This window comes from Rhea pennata, chromosome 1 (genome assembly GCF_028389875.1).
Source record: "Rhea pennata isolate bPtePen1 chromosome 1, bPtePen1.pri, whole genome shotgun sequence".
NCBI lineage: Eukaryota > Metazoa > Chordata > Aves > Rheiformes > Rheidae > Rhea > Rhea pennata.
The window spans coordinates 88,082,228-88,102,500 of NC_084663.1; the positions used below are offsets into that span (position 1 = coordinate 88,082,228).

General features: G+C 44.2%; 1 protein-coding gene across 1 annotated transcript; it reads left to right on the top strand.

Annotated features, from left to right (window-relative positions):
- The first annotated feature begins 2,630 nt into the window (after window positions 1–2,630).
- On the top strand, window positions 2,631–18,709 carry LOC134150894 (tumor necrosis factor receptor superfamily member 1A-like). The gene is made up of 10 exons (XM_062595061.1): window positions 2,631–2,844; window positions 11,072–11,273; window positions 11,577–11,705; window positions 12,027–12,170; window positions 14,380–14,464; window positions 14,782–14,849; window positions 15,077–15,199; window positions 15,523–15,560; window positions 16,397–16,556; window positions 17,096–18,709. The coding sequence occupies exons 1-10, from the start codon at window positions 2,806–2,808 to the stop codon at window positions 17,395–17,397; spliced, it is 1,290 nt and encodes a 429-aa protein (XP_062451045.1). The 5' UTR covers window positions 2,631–2,805; the 3' UTR covers window positions 17,398–18,709.
- Window positions 18,710–20,273: the final 1,564 nt, after the last annotated feature.

Below are 20,273 nucleotides of genomic sequence, written 5' to 3' on the forward strand. Positions count from 1 at the left end.
GGGGAGGGACTCGGGCTGGGGCTGTTCTGTAGAGCCTGTTTTTTCGAAGCGGAGCGGCGGTTGGAGCCCCGGGGCAGGCAGTAAACTGAGGTGACTCGTGAGAGAAACCGGATTTGCCCGCTCTGGTGAAAGCTGGGAAGTGGATGTATGCTGATGAGTATGACATTAGTCTAAATGTCAAACGTGCTCCCGGCTGTAAAATCTCTTTCCTCCCCGCACGCCCCCACTCGTTCCCCAAAGATCTGCAAAGCGTTGAGGAGGGCCAGAAGTGCTTATGTGAATGTTCGTGGGGATTTCTCTGAAACTTGTGCAGTTTTTAAGAATTTTTTTGGAAGGTTGAAGGTCCATGAGGATTGAGAAGTATGTCTGGTCTACTAATGTGACAGTATGAGATAAAATTGAATCAATTAAGGGTGTGATCACCACGGAATGTATTCATCATTTCTTTAGGGAATAATTTTGCATTGGCCTTGTTCAAGGCAGGGGAATGAACTAGACGAAACTTAGCAAGTCTCTTCCGTCTCTCAGATGGCTGGAGTCTGATAACACCAGATTACTCTGCTATTTCCTTCCTTCCCAGATCAACAGAAACCCACAGCTGAAAAGGCAGAGTCATTCCACATTCTAAGTGCAGAAGGGAACCATATAGCTATGTGGCTCTGGTTATTTTGTCCTGTGCATGCACCATTACTGACTTCTACACAAAGTATAAGCAACTTCAAAAGTTAAAAAAAAAAAAAAAAAAAATCCACAACTTATGGACATGTTTGGCTCACTGTAACAAAATTCAAGCAATGCATAGCGTGAATTGTATGCACTTTTGAGTATAAGCACATGAAACAGGAATACTCAAAAATAGTGCTTGGTGGCTCAGTTTGATACCTGACTGCAGTACAGAGATAATCGCACAAAACAGAAGGACTGTTCCCTATCACAAACTGATCCCTGAAAAAATACAGCTGCTGCAGCTGCTTCCATTCATGGTCCCTTCTATGTGTGACAGCTGGACCTTGAAGAAGCAAACAGCTGATTCGGATCACCTTTAGCAGCCAAGAAGTCAAGAGCAGATAACTAATATGCGCAACTCAAAAAACTGTGTCAAGAGCAGAAATAGTTCTAAAACCAGCAGGAGGGCAAGGTCTTAATGGACAACAAATAAAGCAGCCTTTATCATTTAGCCACTTATTTCTTACTCTGTGTAATTTTTAATGCTATCTTTAAAAGCATATATTAAAGCAGAGTTCATCCACAATGTTACATGCACCACGCTGTTAAATTACTTTGCATTATCAAAGCAGCTGTTTCATTAAAGTGTATAAAAGAAATTGTATCTTTTAAATACTATAGGATGAGAATATATATTCTACCTATTCTAGTTTTGATAGATACTACCTTTCTTAAAAGGTGTATGTGCTCACAAAGTAGTCATAATGTAAAGAGGTATTTTCTTACAACTACCTAATTACGGTTCCACATGAAATTGCAATAAAAGAAAGGAGGAAAGTTGAAACACTCATTTGTCAGGTAACTTTAAAATTCCTGGGAACCTCTTATATCTGACTCATTTTCTTTCTATTTTATAATAGTTTTAGTCATGTGATACCATGAGTCATTTTTCTTCAGACTGTCCATCTGATTTTTTTAAGGAAGAACGGTAGTTGCAAATTAAGGTGTATATGAGGAAGAGTTTTATGTATCGTTGCATGTTCCAAGTGAATCAGGGCTCAGTATTTGAAGACATCACATAATTTTGTGGAATCAGTAGCAAATGTTGGTTTCAAGAAAGGTACTTGCCTGCCAATTTTAACAATACTTAACATTTTTGGATATGCAGGGCACTGCTAATCTTCAAAATTTGTCCGCAGTCACTGTGTATACATGCCATGAGATGAGAATATTGTTAGCTTTGGAGTTAACTTTTTAAGACATTTACTAATTTATTTTTTTTATCAGTAGATTATTATTCGGGTCAAAGCTATCTTTAATAGTAGCTAACCCAAACTACAGGCATCATAGAAATCATTAGAACCCCAACAACTATTGCCAGCTTCCCGCTGTCCTCAGTGACACTGATACCACAATGACATTGATAATGACATTGCTGACATTCAGTAGCACTGATTGACGAAGCGTGAATCACTTTCCTCCACTATCTGCCCAGTAGCAGGATGTTCTCTAAATTCGCCAAGAACGTACTTTGAATTCGTGTTTGTTGGTACCAAAGAAATGGCAGATCTTGTCACAGACAGCCCGTCCGTGGCTGAGATTGCTTCGTCGCTGCAGAAGTTAGCTTTGCAGGCTTGTATTTAGTACACACAACACTCGCTTCAGTCATGTTTTTGAAAGCTTTCTGCAAACTCCGTGAAAGCTGGGAGATTTATTGGTTTTAAACTAACATGGTGAGTACAGGGAACACAGCCGTGATCCTAAAAAAAAAAAACGTACAGCGCATTGTCACTGACTCCCAGTGAACTAAATCCTGCTTTCGGTGCTCGTGTTCTGGGTAACGGGGAGCCTCCCCGACGCATGCGGCAGGCCCCCCAAGGCGGAGCGGGCAGGGGGTCGGGGCTGGGCGTAGGGGGCGCGGCGAAAGGGCAGGGAGCGCCGCGGGGCCGCCTCCCTCCCTGCCTGCCTGCTCTCACCGCCCTCTTTCCTGCCGCGGAGAGCAGCGAGGCGGCAGGAAGTTGGAGACGGGGTAGTTTCGCTCCGCGCTGCTCCGGCCGCGGCACGGCTGGGCTGGGCTGGGCTGGGCGGCTTTTCTGCACCCGCGGAGCCTGCCATGGGGACGTAGCGGGCCGCGGAGCCATGCCCGGCCCGGCGCTGCCCCGCGGCTCGCTGGGGACGGTAAGCGGCGGCGGCGGGACCCCTGCCCTGCCGCCCCCATGGGGGACGGACGGGACGGGACCGGGCTGCGCCCCGCCACCGCCGCGGAGGGAGGCGGCGGGATGCGGCGCTTTGGAGACAGGGAGAGCGGGGGGCAGCTCGCCGCCGCCCGGCCGCCGCGGCTTCTCCGCTGCCACCGCGGGCGGGGCGCGGTGTGCTGGCCGGTCGCGGGGCTGCGGGGCGGCTCGGTGCCCGCCGCCGTTCCCTGGGGCTTGCGGGGGCAGCTCTCCCTCGCCGCCTCCTTTCCCTGGCAGGGCTCTCCATCGTTCCGGCTCTGCTGGCAGCTTGGCTCGCTCTTTCGGTTTCTGCCCCTGCGCTCTCCGAAGAGCCCGCTTCCATCGCGGCCGCCCCCGGTGCGGGGCCGGGGAGGGGGGTGGGGTGGGGGCGGCGCAGCCATTTTCTGCCGCGGAGCGGGAGCCCCGGCGGGGGCCGCGGTCATGGCGGGGGCCGCTGTAACGGCCGCAGGAGCCGGTAGCAGGGCGGCCCCCGCCTTGGCTCCGGTCACCTGTTCGTTACGGAGCGGCCGAGGGATTAATCAGGCGGCCCCGGAGCTCCGCGGCTGGAGCGTGTGTGAGGGAGGGAGGGAGGGAGGGAGGGGGGCAGGCTCGGGCCCTCCCGGCGGGGTTTCCTGCCGCGGCGCCGGGGTGCTCCCCGCCTGCCGGCGGCGAGGTCCTTGCCTCGGCGGGCTGTTTCCGGGACTTGCTCCTGAGTCAGTGAAAACGCAGTCGGATTTACAGGAATCGGGGATGGCTTCCTGGAGTTAGCAAGGCGGCTTTTAACTCCTTAGCTGCGAGGACGCCGAGGCGAGCGCCGCTCCGGGCGCCCGCCGAGGAGATCGCGCCGGCGGACGGAGGGTGTCACCCCGCCGCCCGCGGGGCAGCCGCGCTGCCTGCCCTGCGCCGCCCCGTGCCCGTGCCCGGCCCGCCGCGCCGCGGCCCCTGCCGTCGGGGGCTGCGTGGATGTGGCGGCGTTGCTGGAGCAATAAAGGCTTTATTGCCGCGCTGCAGGCTTAAAAATATATATATATATGTTAGGGGTTGTCCATACGCCCCAAACCGTTTGTTAAAAGACAGGTTTTCCTTAGGTTTGCTGGTAAGTTTTCTGTAGCCCTCCTGCGTGTCATAGGTCGAGAATTTTAAGCGATTCTTTGTAATAGCGAGAATGACTTTTTCTTTTATTTTTTTTTTAAAGAGATTTGGAAATTTTATGAATTGTCTGACTGTTAGAGGGGAAAGACCACCCAGTACCAAGAGATAGAGGATAAAACTGGGAAGAGTAGGGGTGGCGTCAGTTCATGCTAACTACCACGATGATGCAGATTTGGCTCTACACGAGAGTGCACGAGAACTGTAATGTTGGTAAATAGTTAATTTGCTGACAAAAAGTTTTGACTACTTGAAGTTCCTTTCTTCTAGTTCCCCCGCCCCCCCCCCCCCCACTCTGGAGCTTTTGGAAACCAGGTAATAAGGTGTAGAGTACTCCTACTTCATAGTTTGAATTCTGCTGTTTTGCTGGTGTGAGATGCAGCTCTTAACTGTGGATCGCAGGATCTAGATAAGATACATCAGCCACAAAATGTGCAAAAACCACTGGGTTTTCCAATCTCGTGGTCTTCAAATAAGTGATAGACTGCAGGAAGGGTGGCCTTTAGTATGATTTTCTTTTTGGGGACTTTTTCATGCTTGCATATGGTCCCAAGTTCTCGATTACACCATATACTACAGACTATCTTTTTCATAAAATCATATTATTTTCTTTAGCTTTACAATTTGCATTCTGTGGTATGCCTTTTTGTCTTCCGTTTACTTTCCATATCCTCTACATTAGCCTTCCAGGCCTTTTTTACTTCCTTGATGGCTCCCTTTTAATCTTCTTATTCTTGCATGTTTCCTCTGATTCTTAAGAATTTCCTGTAATTCCTTTCTACAAATTTTTTCTTTTTGCATGTCCTTAACCTCATATCCCCTGTTCGCTTATGTGTCCCGTAACTTTCGCAGAGGGGGAAAGAAAGACCACTGTTGTCCCTAAAGTCAGTGTGCTTTCTGTCTCATTCTGATAATTTATAATGGCAGTCCCACTCTTATGAGGAAGAAGGACAAAATAGCTGTAAGGGTGCTTCTGGCTTGGTTTAGTTTGAAGGTAAAGGGAGGAGTTGCAATTTTAAAGTTAGAAGCCATATTATATAAAAATTGAAAACCAAGCCAGTAAGTTCATTGTAAGAATGGCTTGGTCTAGTATCTTCCTTCCGACAGTGATCAACAGGAGATGTACCAAGGTTTTTAGAATTGGGCAAGCATGCAGTAATGAAAAATAAATATTCTTCCCCAGCTTACAGGGATCTGTAAGAATTTCTGAATCAAAATGATGCCTTGTATTTAGGATCTCTGAGTATGTTTTTCTGCTGTCGATGGATGTGATTACTTTTGGAAGCCAGGCATGCTGCCGGCAGCCCCAACGCTTCTTGGCAAGGAGTCCCGCACCTCAGTTGAGTGTTGGCTAAAACAGTACCTCACTGTATTTGTTTTGAACCTGCCTCCTGCTTGTTTTCTGTGCTTCATTTTGGAAGAGACAGAGAATAGCCATCCCACTGCATCTTCTTCCTGGCATTTGTGACGTTAGGGCCCTGTGTAGTATCCTCTGCTTGGTTCTCTCTTTTGCAGACCAATGTTTTTAATCATTCCTCTTCTGGCAGCCGTTCTGTACCACTGGTCAGTCTTGCTGCCTTTCTCGGTATCTTTTCTGGGCTAACCATGTCCTTTTAAGGATTGAGGAGCTAGAACTCCGTTCAGTACTCAGTGCATGTGTTCATTATGAATTTATACATTGGCTTAACTATTTTCTATTTTGTACTCAAAGCCTTTCCTAGTAACTCCTTGCATTTGAGTGCATCTCCAATTGCTTTGTCCAACCAGGTTACCTCCATTTTTGTCTGCTTATTAGTCTAATTTTATACTTTTTATGACTGACTGACTTCTAGCCAAGTGAGACACGATCTTATCTGCACCTATGACAATTTCAACTACTTTATAATTAAGTTCTCATAGGTGTTCATTCTCATCAGTTTGTATGCATTTCCTTTTTAAGTAGTCCTTGTATTCCATTATTATTTGGAGTAGAAAATTTTGTCATCTAACTCCTTAGCTGTTTCTTTCTTTAGTCATTACAAAATGGCTTTGCTTTTATTTGGGACAGATGTCTGGTATTCTGTTCCATATTCTTGGCCTTGTCCCTTGGATAACTGAGTATTTTCTTCCAGTTCTTGGTAACACAGGCCTTTCTCTTGCAGTCTTCAGAGCGTTAGGATAGAAAGAGTATCTTAAAACAATATCACTGCGTGTTTTCTATTAAAACTAGCAGAAATCTGTCAGTTCTGATGAGTAGCGTTCAGCATGGGACACTTGTCTAAATCCTTAAAAAAAAAATCACATAGTGTAGCAGCGAGCTGCCAAAGTGGGCTGCTAGAGGCAGTGGCCTCGCAGGGTGGGATCATGTGCCCAGCTTGACAGCAGCTCCTCAGTGAAGGGTGGCGGCCCTGGCCGAGGCGTCCGTGTAGCTCTTGCTCCTGCTGCCCTCTCGTTCAGGGCTGCGCAGCCGCACTGCCGGACTCAGCCCGTGCCCCTGCTGCCAGCCCCGGAGGGTGCGTGCAGGCATGTGCACGCGCGCTTGGGGCCCTGACGTAGTGTTCACTATGGAGTCCTTTAATGAAAAAAATTAGAAAGTTAATTTCTCGTAGTTGCAATCGCTTCCTGATCGCTTCCTGGCTTTTTTCTTTCCTTTTTTTTTTTTTTTTACTCTATTCCTTGTCTGTATTAATATGAAATAAGCACTTTTATGCACATACACGTGCATACACACACACACCTATTCACACGTGCATGCATTTTAAAATGTGAAGTTTACGATCTTTGAAAATAAATCACTTTTTTTTTCTAATAAGATTTTATAAGGTCCTTCTCCATCGTGTGAAAGCTATTGTCTGTCTCCTGGTTTTAGGTGAGGGCTCAAATAAAGTACTCCAGCATCTAATATTCATAAAATGGAGGATTATTTATGGTGATAGCTCTTGTATCCTTCCTTTGACCTTTCCAGGTTTTAGCGAGCAGTGAGAAAAGCTTCCTGTAAATGTTGCTTTAATATATGTTTCTCAATGTTTAAAGCAGAAGTACTGGTTTCACGTGCCTCTCTTGATATTTAACTAAAAAATGTGAGCCTTGAAGAGCTTTTGATAATAGCTGAAGCAATCAAAGAACCTAAGGGAATCTTGTATCCTAATTTTTCCATGGTTCATTAGTCTGAGAGGGATCTCTGCTTCCTTCCAAACTCTCTAATGACTCATCAAAAAGAATAACAGATTACCGATACGTAGATTACTTGTGCGTTGGTGTATACCACGTCAAACTCTTAAGCAAAGGACAGTTTCACACTTTCTTAAGAAACATTTAAGAAATTCTGGTGACTTGTAATGCCTTTTATTTGGAGATACGTAATTAGTTTACAAAATGAATTTGCAAAATGGGAGCTTATCTTCTTGAGAGAGAAGCAACTGCATAAATTGTTAGGGTGGGAAATACTTCATTACATGAAAAAATACGTTAAATACATACAAAACAGGAGTAAGCCTCCTAACCACAGCTCCGTGCAGGGAGGGGAATGGAAACAGGCCTGGGAGGGCCAGGCAGTGCAAGGCTGAGCTGGACAGGGCAGATGATACAGGGCTGCGGCGTTTGGTGTTACCTAGCCTTGCAGGGGCTGATACCATTGCCTTCCGTTGTGCTCTGTTTCAGTTGCAGTACTTTCTCTCTCCCAGGCCTTGAAACAGTGATCTCAAATACCTCTTCTTACTTCCCCCTTTCCCGCCCCCCTATTTTTGTCTTTCTTGCCTCTTGTTTTCTTCACTCGTAGTTTCTTCCCTTAACTTACTCAGCATTGGTGTCACCCCCCCCCCTCCTTGCAGGTCTCTCTCTGTGCACGGTCCAGCGAGGCAGGAGCAGCAGTAGCAGGGATGTGAATCGTATTGGCGGCAGCACCTCAAGCGTATTTGAGGCTGAAGATGGTACAGGGGCTCCTAACTTCTGCTTCCACTGCAAAAATTTTGCGTAGAAAGGCTTGGGGGCTTGTGCAGCTTTTTTTTTTTTTGTTATAGCTATCAGCCTGGAGGTGCTTTGGGGATGGGAAAAGGAGCTGGAGTTGCTTCCCGCTAATGCCAGGAATGTGCCGGTTACCTAGCTGTCACCCCAATGAGTGGAAAAATTCAAGGAAACGGCATTCTTGTCTTCATCTTCAAGATCTTGTTTATTTCTGCAGCAGTTTCAGAGGGGAAGCCTAGAGTTTCTGCTGACTCTTTTTTCCTGGGCAGTCCCTGCTAAACAATGTGAATCACCGGTGTGCATGATGTGGTTTGGTGGTTTGAATTATCATTTGCCATGGTAAATACTTGCTGTCCGCTGTTCTAAACAGCACTGGTTAGTGGGTACTCACTCCTCCTGAAGAGTGTAATCCGAACGTCGCGTTGTGAATCTGACGGTGGGAAATCACTTTATTCACTAAATTTGCCTTAGTGAGTTGTTATTTGCCATGAAGGGCTTCAGTGCTTGATACGCTTCTGTATTTCCTGAATTCTGTGGAGTTTATCATGGGTATAAAGTAGCATAACTGCTTGATGGTTTAGGGAGCTAAGATGGTGGTGGTGGGGGTTGTTGGTGTTTTTTTTTTTTTTCCCCTGTGTGAGTGATTTTTCTGGAAGGCCAAGTCGTTGGTTGTAAGTCACTTGTGGTCTGTGACTCTTTGTTGTGCCTTAGATCTTGATCAGCAATAATGAATGTATTAATTCTGGCACGATTACACTTAAAGCTGTGCTTTCGCTTAATCTGAATCACTGAAAATGCCTCTCTGGTTTTCTTTTGTGCTTGGAGATGTATCTGAACCATCTCATGTTTCTGGCTTGAGATCTTCCACGCTTTCCTCTGTTTATATTACTGATCTAGTTGACTTCTGGGCCAGCTGTATATTCCCATGTTGGGAATTAATTATTGGCTGCAGCAGCAAGTTTTTCTTTTTCTTTTCCTTTTTTTAATTGTTACTGTCGGACCATCTGCGTGAATGATCTTTCACCCATTTTCCTGCAAAGCAAAGCATTTGCAAGACTGTCAGCTGCTGAAGTGAGTTTTCTTTCTTACCAACTTACTGTTGGAGCAATCGCTCTGTTGTCAGTGAATTAATTCCTCAAGTGATAGTTACTTAAATACCTGCTCGCTCTTCCCCACCCTGTTCAGTTTTAGCAGCTGATGTACAAAATATGTTCTCTGTATGTCATAGTGCTCTGAAATTCTTGAAAAACTAGTTTCTTTCTTTGTCAGAGTTGGAAACTCCTACCCTTTCTGAGGTTTGCAATAGCTTGTGTGTGCCTAACTTTTCCCCCAAACCTTTAATTTTGAGAGGGAAACAGGAGAGCACAGAGCTGTCACAGCCACCTCATTCAGCATATCCTTTCTTACAATTGCAACCACAGAATTGGTATCAGCATTGTGGTTTACCCTTACTGGTTTACTTTTCTTTTGTTACATCTCTCCTAGCTGAAAAAAGCAAAAAGAAAACGAACCCCTGAGCTATGCCTGTATAACTAGACCTTACAGCTTTCAAAAAAGAAAGCTAGGAAAACACTATAGTGCAGTGTAATAAAACTGTGTGAGATCTCATGGAAGGGAGGTTTCAAAAAACGTGAGTTGATTTTTATGCATTCACATGACCTGATGCATAGATTTAATTAGCTCACACACTCAGCAGCACACTTAGAGGCACCAGGATGCATGTATCCTGATGGTGTGGCCAGGATCATTTGTGTGCAATGCAGAGCGCAAGGGATGCCAGCTGATGAGTCCTTATCACTTCTCTAGGGTTCTTGATTGCCAACGGCAAACTAGTTTCTGGACAACTCTTTTATACCTTTCAGGGGTCACCAGCTGGTAGAGACTGGGCTGCTACTTTAGAGTCTTGCTGACTTCAGGCTCTGTAAAACTTAAGCCAGGTTGTTGCATGTTTTATTTTTTTTTCCTCATGTTTGAATGCACGTTTGAAATACATGGCTATGATTCTGTTTTACTGCTGGACCAGTGGGGAAAGGAACGGGGGAAAGGAATCATATATATGGTATGCTGCAATATTGTTGCCATCCTCTTGGTGTCGGGATGCAGGGTCTTCTGCTGGTGAATCATCCGTGCTGCAGTCCTACCAGTGTGTGGGCCTTGACATAAACAGTGCATTTCTCAATTTCGCTGCTGGGAATGGTGTCCTGAGAACAGCGTCCAGGGAATGGTGTGCTTCATGATCAGTACAGGCCGTTCTTTTAACCATTTGCCTGCTCTTCCTTTTAGAACACACACACACATTTACATAAATACTACAGTCACACCAATCATATTTCTGTTAAAATTCTCTACAACAGTCATCTCCAAAATTAAAAATAACAAGTAAAGCTTAAAGGGGGGGGGGAAAAGTAGAATGAATGTACTTTTTTTTTTTGGTAGTAGTAGTAGGCTGTTAAAAAAAGAAATAGAATGTACTTTTTTTTTGTAGCAGGCTATTCAGACTGGAAGTTAATAGCTTCAGTTAAAAAGAAAAAAAGATATGGTTCAAAAGGGAGAAGTTAAAAACCTAGCTTTCCCACTTTTCTTCTAGGACTGGCTTCCTTGGGAAAAGTTTTGGAAGCTTTGCTTTGCATACAATGAGATTTTTTTTTTTTTTAATTCCAAACTTCTCCTCTGTTTTATTTATTCATTAGAAATGTAAGCATTGGATGTGTTTGTCTCTCTGGAAATGTTTCTAGATTGAGAGTCTTCCTGTGTTCCTTAATAAAAGCATTCCTTTGCTCTTGAGTAACTTTCCTGCAAGCTGCAGCATTTTCAAGGCATTTTGGCCGTAAATCATACCTCATTTGCTTTATATGCAGTCAGCTTGTCATAGAGACTATTGAACGGCATATTAATAACACAGATGACAGATATGGCTTCAAAATTATTTTTTTCTAAATAACCTCCCCCCACGTTTTTGTCAGGTGAAGGTCCTGGTCAAGTCAAATGAACTCACTGTAAGGATAGGATTGACTTGTCGGTGCTGAAGTCAACTGTGCAGTCTGCCAGGGCATGTGAGTTTTGCTCACCTTGTTCCTTTCTCTGTCTCCCTTTGTTTACAGGTGATCCTAACATTTGTTTGTGTGTTGACTGAGGAATCTATAGAAATTGCTCCAGTGCCATATACGCTGCAAGCCCGTCAGGTAGCTTTGGATGGAAGAGACCCCTTTAACCCCTTCAGGAGAGAAAAAAGGCAGGTGCAGTGTCAACTAGGACAATACCTACATCCCAGAGAGACCCACTGCTGTATGAGGTGCCATGCAGGTATATTACAGTAAAATAATTAGAGCAATAGTGACTTTTGCCTGACACCTTCGCATGTCCTGCACTTTCAAGCTGTCTTGGTCCTGCTCAGTGCTGCTTTTCTTTGGTAGTTGTTTTTACCCAGAGAAATTCTTATTTCATATCTCTTCTTCCCTTAGTGCCTTTCACACTGGTGAGATGAAGTATACCCTGTCCTTTTGCCATCAACTCTAATGTTTCTCTGAGGAATCTGTGCCTTCTGTTGACCCAAAGACAAAAGTGTTTGTTCCCCTGTGAGATCACTTTCAAGTGGTTCTTTTGCAGGTACCTACAAGTTAAAAGACTGTGAACGGCCTGACCAGGCACCCATCTGTCTTCCATGTGCTAATGGCACCTTCACAGCTGTGGATAATACCATGTCTAAATGTTTCCAGTGTACACAGTGCCGTTCAGGTGAGTCATCTAACAGGACCTGTGAAAAGTTGTTGGTGGTGGAGGGAGAGGGGCTGGAGAGGGTGACAATATGAGTGAGGAAGAAGGTTGAAAAAGTAAGCATCTGAGTAGACACAAGAAGAATGTATGGAAAAGGATTGGGGACAGCAGGAATGAGGGTTAGAAAGTTAGTAAACTTCAGTTAGAGGCAAAATTTGCAGGCCTTTTTGTCTTTCTCCTGGAAAAATACCAAGGGAAGGGAATAGCAATATTGGCCATCATAATGGGTGTCTCAGCTGAAGGTGAGAGAGGAAGGTGATCATTTTTTGTTTCTTTTTTCAGATTTCCAGCAGATAGTAGAGACCCCATGCACCCCAAAGCAAGATACTGTGTGTGGCTGTCGGAAGAATCAGTATCAGGTTGGCCTGCTTGATCTCTTCCTGTGTAGGAACTGCAGCACATGTGTCAATGGGATTATTGCCAACTGTAAGTATGGCACAGATATGGCTCTAGTATAGACATAAGTACAGGCAGCTGCTGCTGGAATAGACTTTGGGAGCCCTCTCTGCACTGCAGCCCCTTGCCCTGAAGTGATTTTAATTTCAGAACATTTTTTACTCCTTTTTATCTGGCCTCTTTCTCCAGAAGAATTTTATCATTTTTTGCCTGCCTTGGCATCAATCCCTATTTTCTGTCATAGGTTTTACCTTCTTTCTGTCCTTGAATGTTTTCTCTTCTTGGCTGTTGAGAGGAAAGTTTTTACTTAATTTCAATACCTCTACTTGCCTTGCATGTATTGAAGCAAGGTCTTGTGTTCGAGAGCAGATTTCCTGCTTGCCTTCCTTTTTTGTCTTTGTGTGGATATTTTTCCCAGTGCCCTGAAGGAATTTCACTGCATTTCACTCACCAACTACTGGAAGGACCTTAAAAATTGTATGAGCATACACTTCGTTCATACAATCACTGAAAGTTTTAGGTTGGGAGAGACCTCTGGAGGATATCTAGTCCAGCTCAGTTTTGAACATCCTCAAATAAGGTGATTCCCCGTTCTCCCTGGGTATCTGTTCCAGTGCCAAACCATCTCGGGAACAAAAAAAATCTCTATATCCAGTTGAAATTTCCTTTGTTGCAACTTGTGTCCATTGCCTCTTGTACTTTGTCTGGCCACTCTAAGAAGAAGCTGGCTTAGTCTTCTCTGCAGGTCCCTTACCCTTCACTCCATGTGTACAGGAAGACTACTGCTATTGTTATTATTATAGGAAGACTGCATTTTTTATGCCCTGGTTTGATGCCTTTCCCTCTTGCCTTATGCTACACCTCCATCTTTTGCCCAGATCTGCAGCCATGTTAATTTTTCTGATTATTTCTGTGACTTAGATGTTTTATGTTTTTTTTTTGTTTTGTTGTTGTTGTTTTTTTGTTCTTTCCCCACTTCCCCACTCATGCTGTAGAAATGTGTGTCATGTGGAAATGTAGAGCTCTGATTCACAAGTTAGGGATATCACTGTTTCTAATGTCTGAAAGTGCCACTGGTCCTAGTGCCCAGGTGAACCACTTGTCAGTCAGTTGCTGAGCCACCACAATGTACGGTACAGTGTTTTAAAGTAAAAAGCTGCCCAGCTAATGCCAGAATGTACCCAGTGGCACTTCTTCATCACTACTGTGATCTGAGAGAAGTACACATGTTAGCTGTCCCAAACTGTATGATCTCTGTTCAGGAATCGAAGCTCCTAGCCCCTGTGCTACCTTCCACCTTGCTCTGTAGTATAATTCTGTACATGTCCCTTAAATGCTCCTCACCTTGATGTCCAAATACTATTCTTTTTTTTCTGAAACTTCTGCTTCTCCTGTCCACTTCCACATCTCTTTCCCTACCTAGTATGACTTCTACTGTCTCACAGGTGAATGCCTTCCCCTTGGTGCTTAGTGATTTTTCTCTGTCACAATCTCAGTGCTCATCCTCAGGAGTCACTGTCTTACTTTGTCCTTAAGCAATTTCATCCCCTCTTGTCTGGTGTAGAACTGTTTTAGTCCTGTCCCTCTCTTAATGCACAAAGCATCCTGCTTATTCTAGTGCCTTTTTATCACCCCTCATGTAATTTATGTCCTTCACCCACTTCTCTTAAGTTGTCTGTTCCCTCCCACACCTGTTTTACCCAATTTCCATCCTGTGACTTGCTTAGAAGCAATAGCTTCTCCATTTCTTTCCGCTTCCGTTCACAGCAGAACATATCACAGTAGCGAATGTGTGTGTCCCGTGTCTTGAAGTGATTTCTTGCTGCCCTGAACTGACTTCCTCACTAGTCTCAGCTGCTCAGGAACCACTTCTCCCTCAGCTTTGCCTGACTAAAGTGATTTCCCCTTCCTGTCACACTTGAACTAGAGTGACTTTTCCCCTCATTTGCACTAGAACTACTTTTGTCCTTCAGCCCAATCTCAGCTGCACTGCATTTTTTTTCCCCTTTGTCAGACTCTGCAAAGGTTCCTGACCTACCAGGACAGTGATACCCTCACTTTTTTTTTCCTCCCTCCCCTGTCCCCAAACACAGACTGAGTCTTCTTTCTTCTCTCCAGCTGTAGTTCTCCAGTCTCAAAGTGAGATTATTTTCCACTCATCTCTGAGTGAATTCCCCCCCCCCTTTTTTTTTCCCTTCTCTGTCCTATCTACAGCAACATCTTCCTGTTTTCTCTACAGGCTCAAAAAACAGAGACACAATATGCAGGTGTAAGCCTGGATTTTTCCTGACATTTAGTAGTAACATTTGCAAGCCTTGCAACAGGTGAGTTTTTGTCTCTGTATGCCTCTTTGCTGAGTAGGAGAGACAGCAGACACCAGCCTAACAGTGTAGTGAATGAATTTTCCTCAGAGGTCTGTTCATCTTGACATAACTTCCCAAAATATGAGCCTTCCTGAGGAATGGGGTCCCCCCACTAGCCTTCTCCATGCAGGCATCAAAACACTAAGAACAACACTTTCGGTAGGCACTGTGCATGTCTCTGCTTTGCTGGCTCAGGTTGAACTGTCTGTTCTTAGAATTGTTGCAAATGCCTTTTGTCTTGTTCCACACGTGCTCAGATCTCTGATGTGCTCTTTCAGCTGCCTTGAAGAAGAATGCCTGCAGTGTCATAGCCCAGTGTCTACCTCACCGACTCCGTCTGGTCTGCGTGAGTACTGGGGAAACTGAGGGACAGTGGAATCTCTTCAATGTGTGCTTTTGTTTTGTCAGCCCCTTCTGTCGACCTGCTACTGCTTCCTCTACTCTCCCAAGCCAGTATAACTTCTTTTTCTCATTACCAACTGCACGGGTTCGCTTCCTTATCTTTTTCTAGCATTTACATTTACCTCTTCCTTTCTCATTCGCTCACTCGTTTGCCTTCTTTGTTTTGTTCAGATGGCAGCCTCGTCCTTGGCATCATCGTTGCGATATTTTTAGTTATCTCTGTCTTCTACGTTGTAAATAAAGTGGTGAAGGTGGTGCATAAAAATGGCATAGCTTCTTCTTTTTACTCCTGTGGTGAGTATAGCAAACTATACACTGATACTAATTGGGATGGACATCACAGTGCGTGTGAGGGAAACGGTGGGATCCCATTACTCTGCTTTGGTGCAAAGCCAGAGGAACATGAATAGTCAACAGCTAAGCTTACTGGTGCAATTCTTGCAATTCTGCATCCACACCCATGCTGTGCCTGGAAGTGCATGTGAGCTCATTGCTAAGAGATGGGCATTTTGCTGTAAAATCTTGTGAGGTCAGGATTGTGAATAGCTGCTTTCCTGTCTTCTCTGGGAAGAGAGGAAGTGAAAATAATTTCTGTCTCTTTTTTTTTTTCTTTAAAGTTCCTTTGCCACAGACAAGCAAAGAACCAGCATCTGAGGTAAGACAGTAGGTACAAGAGCATCTCCTCTACTTTTAGATTTTAACCGTGTGTCCAGAGTAACTTTGTTCCCTGGGGGCTCTTTTCAAGGCTTGTACTTTCAAATAAGCTGAGTAATAGGGCTGTTTAATGTGAGCCTTTTATTTTAGAGGATGGAGCCATTATATTTTGTTTCCGCTCTACTAGTGGGTGCTTTTCAAACTCCTGGCTTTGTGCTCTTTTCCTTCTGAATGCAATTTTTCAGACATCTGTTCCTCAGTCCTTTTTTTCTCCTTACATATCACAAGCTGAGAGAATTTAACTCATTGAATTTCACTTTATGTCTTGGCTCCACAAGCCTTCCATTGCTGCTTTTCTCAGGTCCAATATTGTTCTGCAGTTAAGAGGGCCCAGGCAATAGCCAAGGTGGTGATCCCACAACCTTGTGGTGAAGGATGATGGAATGGTGGCAAATGAAGCTTCTGGAATAGCAATGAATCAGGCTTCCAGTCTGATGTTTAGAGCGGTGTTTTGGAGCACAGGGCCTGGCCTCATGTTGCTGCTAGGGGATTGCACCACGTTGGTTGTCTTCAGCCTGATTCAATTTTGCACAGAAGTACTTCTTCCAGATTGCCATTTTCTGATTCCAAAAGAGTTGAACTCCTCAGTTTGTGCTGGAAAGAAATGTTTGGTGTCTTGTGCTCAAGCAAGCCATATAGGAAGGATTAAAGCCTCAACACTTGTTCCACAGCTATCTTTGCTACGTTTTAGTATATAAAAGTACTGGTTCTTTACAGGAGACAGGTGCATTGTGTTGCTATGGAGTGATGCCAAAGTAAAAACAGTATCTTTTTCAGGTTGAGGTAAAAAGAAATGTGACTTCCATCCTTCTTCCGGAATCCCATAAGGAAACGGTTTTGTTAGTGAATGCAACACCACCATCAGCATCAATGCCACAAAGTTCACATGAGCTACCAGACTGTGTCAGACCTGCCAGAAAGACACAGCTTCCAGACAGTGAGTGAAACTCCCCCATCCCTCCCTAGGCAAACTAAAACTTGGCCTTGCAGATCTGGCTAGGAGTATGTATGAGAAACTCTGCCAGGTGTACCTGATGTGTATATGCTTCAGGTGCAGCACCGTGCAAAGGCAGAAGCAGGCCCAGAGCCTGTATATGCTAAACATCTGCAGGTGGCCCACCTGCTGCTTTTTTACTTGCCAGCATCAAGGCATGTCAGGAATATGTCATATGTGCCGACATGCTGTCAGTCTAATGCCTCTGGGATGGCCCCCTGAACAACTTTTTTGCAGGAATGTGTGGAAGCAAGGGCCCTGTTGCATGCATGCTTAACTCTGCTCATAACCTTGCACAAGAGCATATGGAAGTAACGCACTGTTGGTTAGTAAGAGTGAGTCTCAATGTTACTTACGTTTGTCTGTGTGACTATTCAGTAGAAGACCTGAACAGGAGAGGGCAAGGCACTGCCCAGTCGTGGATTGTTCACAACACTCTTCAGGCTGCAGAATTCTGGTTCTTACACTTTTTCTTCTCTCAGATCCAGCTATTCTGTACACTGTGGTGGATCATGTGCCGCCATCTCGGTGGAAAGAATTTGTGAGGCGTCTGGGGCTGAGTGACTGTGATCTGGAACGAATTGAGATGGAGCATCGGCGTATGCGAGATGCCCAGTATGAAATGCTTAGACTGTGGAAATTGCAGATGGGCCATGCAGCAACTGTGGAACGTATAAGCTGTGTCCTCAACCAGATGGAGCTGAGTGGTTGCAGTGAAGCTATTCAAGAGGCGTTGCCAAACCAGAACTGTCTTCAACCTTGCAGCCTCCACAGCCATCCTTAATCAACTTCTGTTTTAGTTCCCCTTGCTATGTCTGTTAGGAGGATCATAACTCCCTTCCTTTTGTTTCTTCCTTTTTCCATACTTCCCCCCCCCCCCCTCTCTAAATCTTCTCAAGTGGGTTTGTTGGAAGCAGCAACAGATAATGCTAGAGAAAGGTTGTGGTTTGGTTGTCAACCATCACATTGTTCAACACCTTCAAGCGAGGAGAGATCTCTACAACAAGCCCTTTTCCAAAAGGGGAAAGTACCTTTTAAAGGAAGTGGTGTGTAGACTCTGACCAAGGTGCAAAGGGGAAGTTGGAGTGCTATGTGACTTCATAGCTCAGCTACTCCACGGACAATTTGCTGCTGAAAAAGGTGCCTTCATCGCAATGTGGCAGGTTAACAGTAACAGTGGAGTGACTTGGCTGAGCTGGCTTTTCAAATGGTAAAGTATCCACTTTTTGCAGATCTGTTTTTCTGCAAGATCAGATAATTGAACTGGCTCACATTGCAGCCCTTTGATTGCTAAATCTGACTAAAGGGAAGTGGAGGGAGGACATGCCTATTTCTGGGAGTGGGTGAAGATTGCCCCCTGTTGGTATCAGCACGTTATCAAATTGGCTTTGCTGCAGGTCAGCCTGCACCTTCAGCCCTCTTCCTGTGGCAAAAGAGTAATGGAGATTTGGAAATGGTAGCCCTGTGAGAAATAGGAAGATGCCCTTTCCACACTCCCCATTTCCCTCAGGTTCAAGAGGAATGATTACAAGCCAGTGGGTCAGTTGGGAGGTTGGTGCTTTTTCTCAAGTGCTTTTCTGCACCTTGAAACTGTGTTAGCATTAACAAAACACTTGCCTATGTGTTTGTCCAAGTGCAGGAATGGGAAAGAATGCGTATGTGTGTGAATGAGAAGGTACCTATGTACCTGATAGCATGAGCTGTCTGCAAATCTGTGCTTGCCCGGATGTCAGTAGGCTTGTGTCCACCTGCTTATCTATCTCCTGAGTGATGTGCTGAATCTGATCTAACTGCAAATGGGACTGTGTATATATAATTTTTTAGCAACTGTTGAATAACTTCACACTACTTCCAAGACTCCATCCTGTGAGTGACACTTGCGTATAAGAGACGTGTTGTATACCATCTCCGGGCTTACATCACTGCTTTTTCATAGGTATTACCCTGGAGGAAGCAGAAGTAGCAAAAAGCAGTTAGCCTGGGTGAGGTGCAGGTCATCCACACACTTGTGAACATGGATTGTTTTTAGTTTCTTGTTTCTAGGCGGGAGAGTTGTAAATACACTAAGTGCTCTGAAATAAAATCCTTATTTTTAACTTTGTCTCCATTTTGGTTTTGTTCATGTCATCTCCTAGGGCTGGAGTGGGGGCAGAGTGTGGGGAAAAACTTACATGTGTTGAGAGTGGTGGGATTTTGGGCAGGGGAGAAGAAGGCTCTGAACTTTTGTAGATAAAACTCAGCTGCCCTTAAGTCAGAGGAAACTGGCTGAGGGCAGGAAATAGGACTGAAAACAGGCCCAGTTGCAGGTCTTTTCAGATATTTGAGATTCAAATGGGATGCTAGCATGTTTTAAATGAATTTTTAAACAACACACAATGAGTCGTTTTGATTAATATTTGGATTTTTAAAGAGGAAAATGCCTTTAAGAAACTAATATTAAAATATAATTTATTATTATTATCTTATGAAGATATGCTTTTACCGACAAATCAAAACTCTGTATTAGGGCAGCAATGACCATTGCTACTACATACAAAACAACCTTGAAACTTAGAAATGAAATGTCGCCAAGTTCACAAAAGTCAGGGACAAAGCCAGGAACCAAAGTCAGTTTTAATTCCCTGCTTAATGCTTTGTTTGCTATGCTTTTTAATGAAGTTGTTCTCCACAGCAGGCCACTGAATTATACAGAGTGACAGTTTGAGCTGATTGCATAGAGATTTTAAGAAATTTATCCACAGAAACATTATTCTCTTAGCAAGGGTGGGATTACAACCTACCCTTAACCCCATGTAAGTGATTCTTGTGTCAAAGAAGAAATTAATAGGGTCCCATTTCTAATTACTGCTGTAAAAACTAATGACATATGAACATAATTACATAATTAATGAACATAATAACAAAAGTTACTGAAGTTATTTGTGCTCTATCCTATATACCTCATTTAATGGTTTAAGGTTTAATATTAATAGTTCAAAAGCTAAAGCCATAGAAGAGTGAGAAGTCAAATTAAGAAATTCTGTGGTGGTGTTTCAAGAGATGGTATCAGCCAGCCTCTGCAAGGAAGGAGAGTGTTGCTGCTGTCAGAAATATCAGATGTTATCTCATAAAAATAACTATAGGAAAGTCTTGAAAATTAATTTTTCTGATTTTTTTCTCCCCTTTATGAAGAGATATAGAATATGAAAAGTGATGAAAAACTTTCCTCCTGTTCCCTAACTTGAAAAAAATTTAATTGTATTAGTTTTGATTGTATTGTTTCCTTTTTTTTTTCTTCCCGGTGGGAAAGCAGCACATGTAAAAAGTAAGATTGTTGTTGTTCTCTGTGGTATACGTCTGCAAACAAGTACACAGAGTAAGAGCTTTTATCACTACTAGCGTCGTTTTCCCTCAAAGTCCTCAGTCAAATTATTACATCTGCTATGTGAAACTCCAAAGTCAGATTTCAAGAATGCCTGTGAAACTCGTTCCGTTTGTAGAGCGTTATAAAACCCAACTCCATACGCATCGAGTAATTTCTAGGAGGTAGGATAAAGGCCCGGTGACGCAACTAATTCCTAACACCCAAAATAAGCCGATGGGCTAACTGTGCGTTAGGCAGGGTAAACTGGTGAGGGAAAATTACGCTGTTAGCGACGACGAAGGGAACCTGCGGGAATA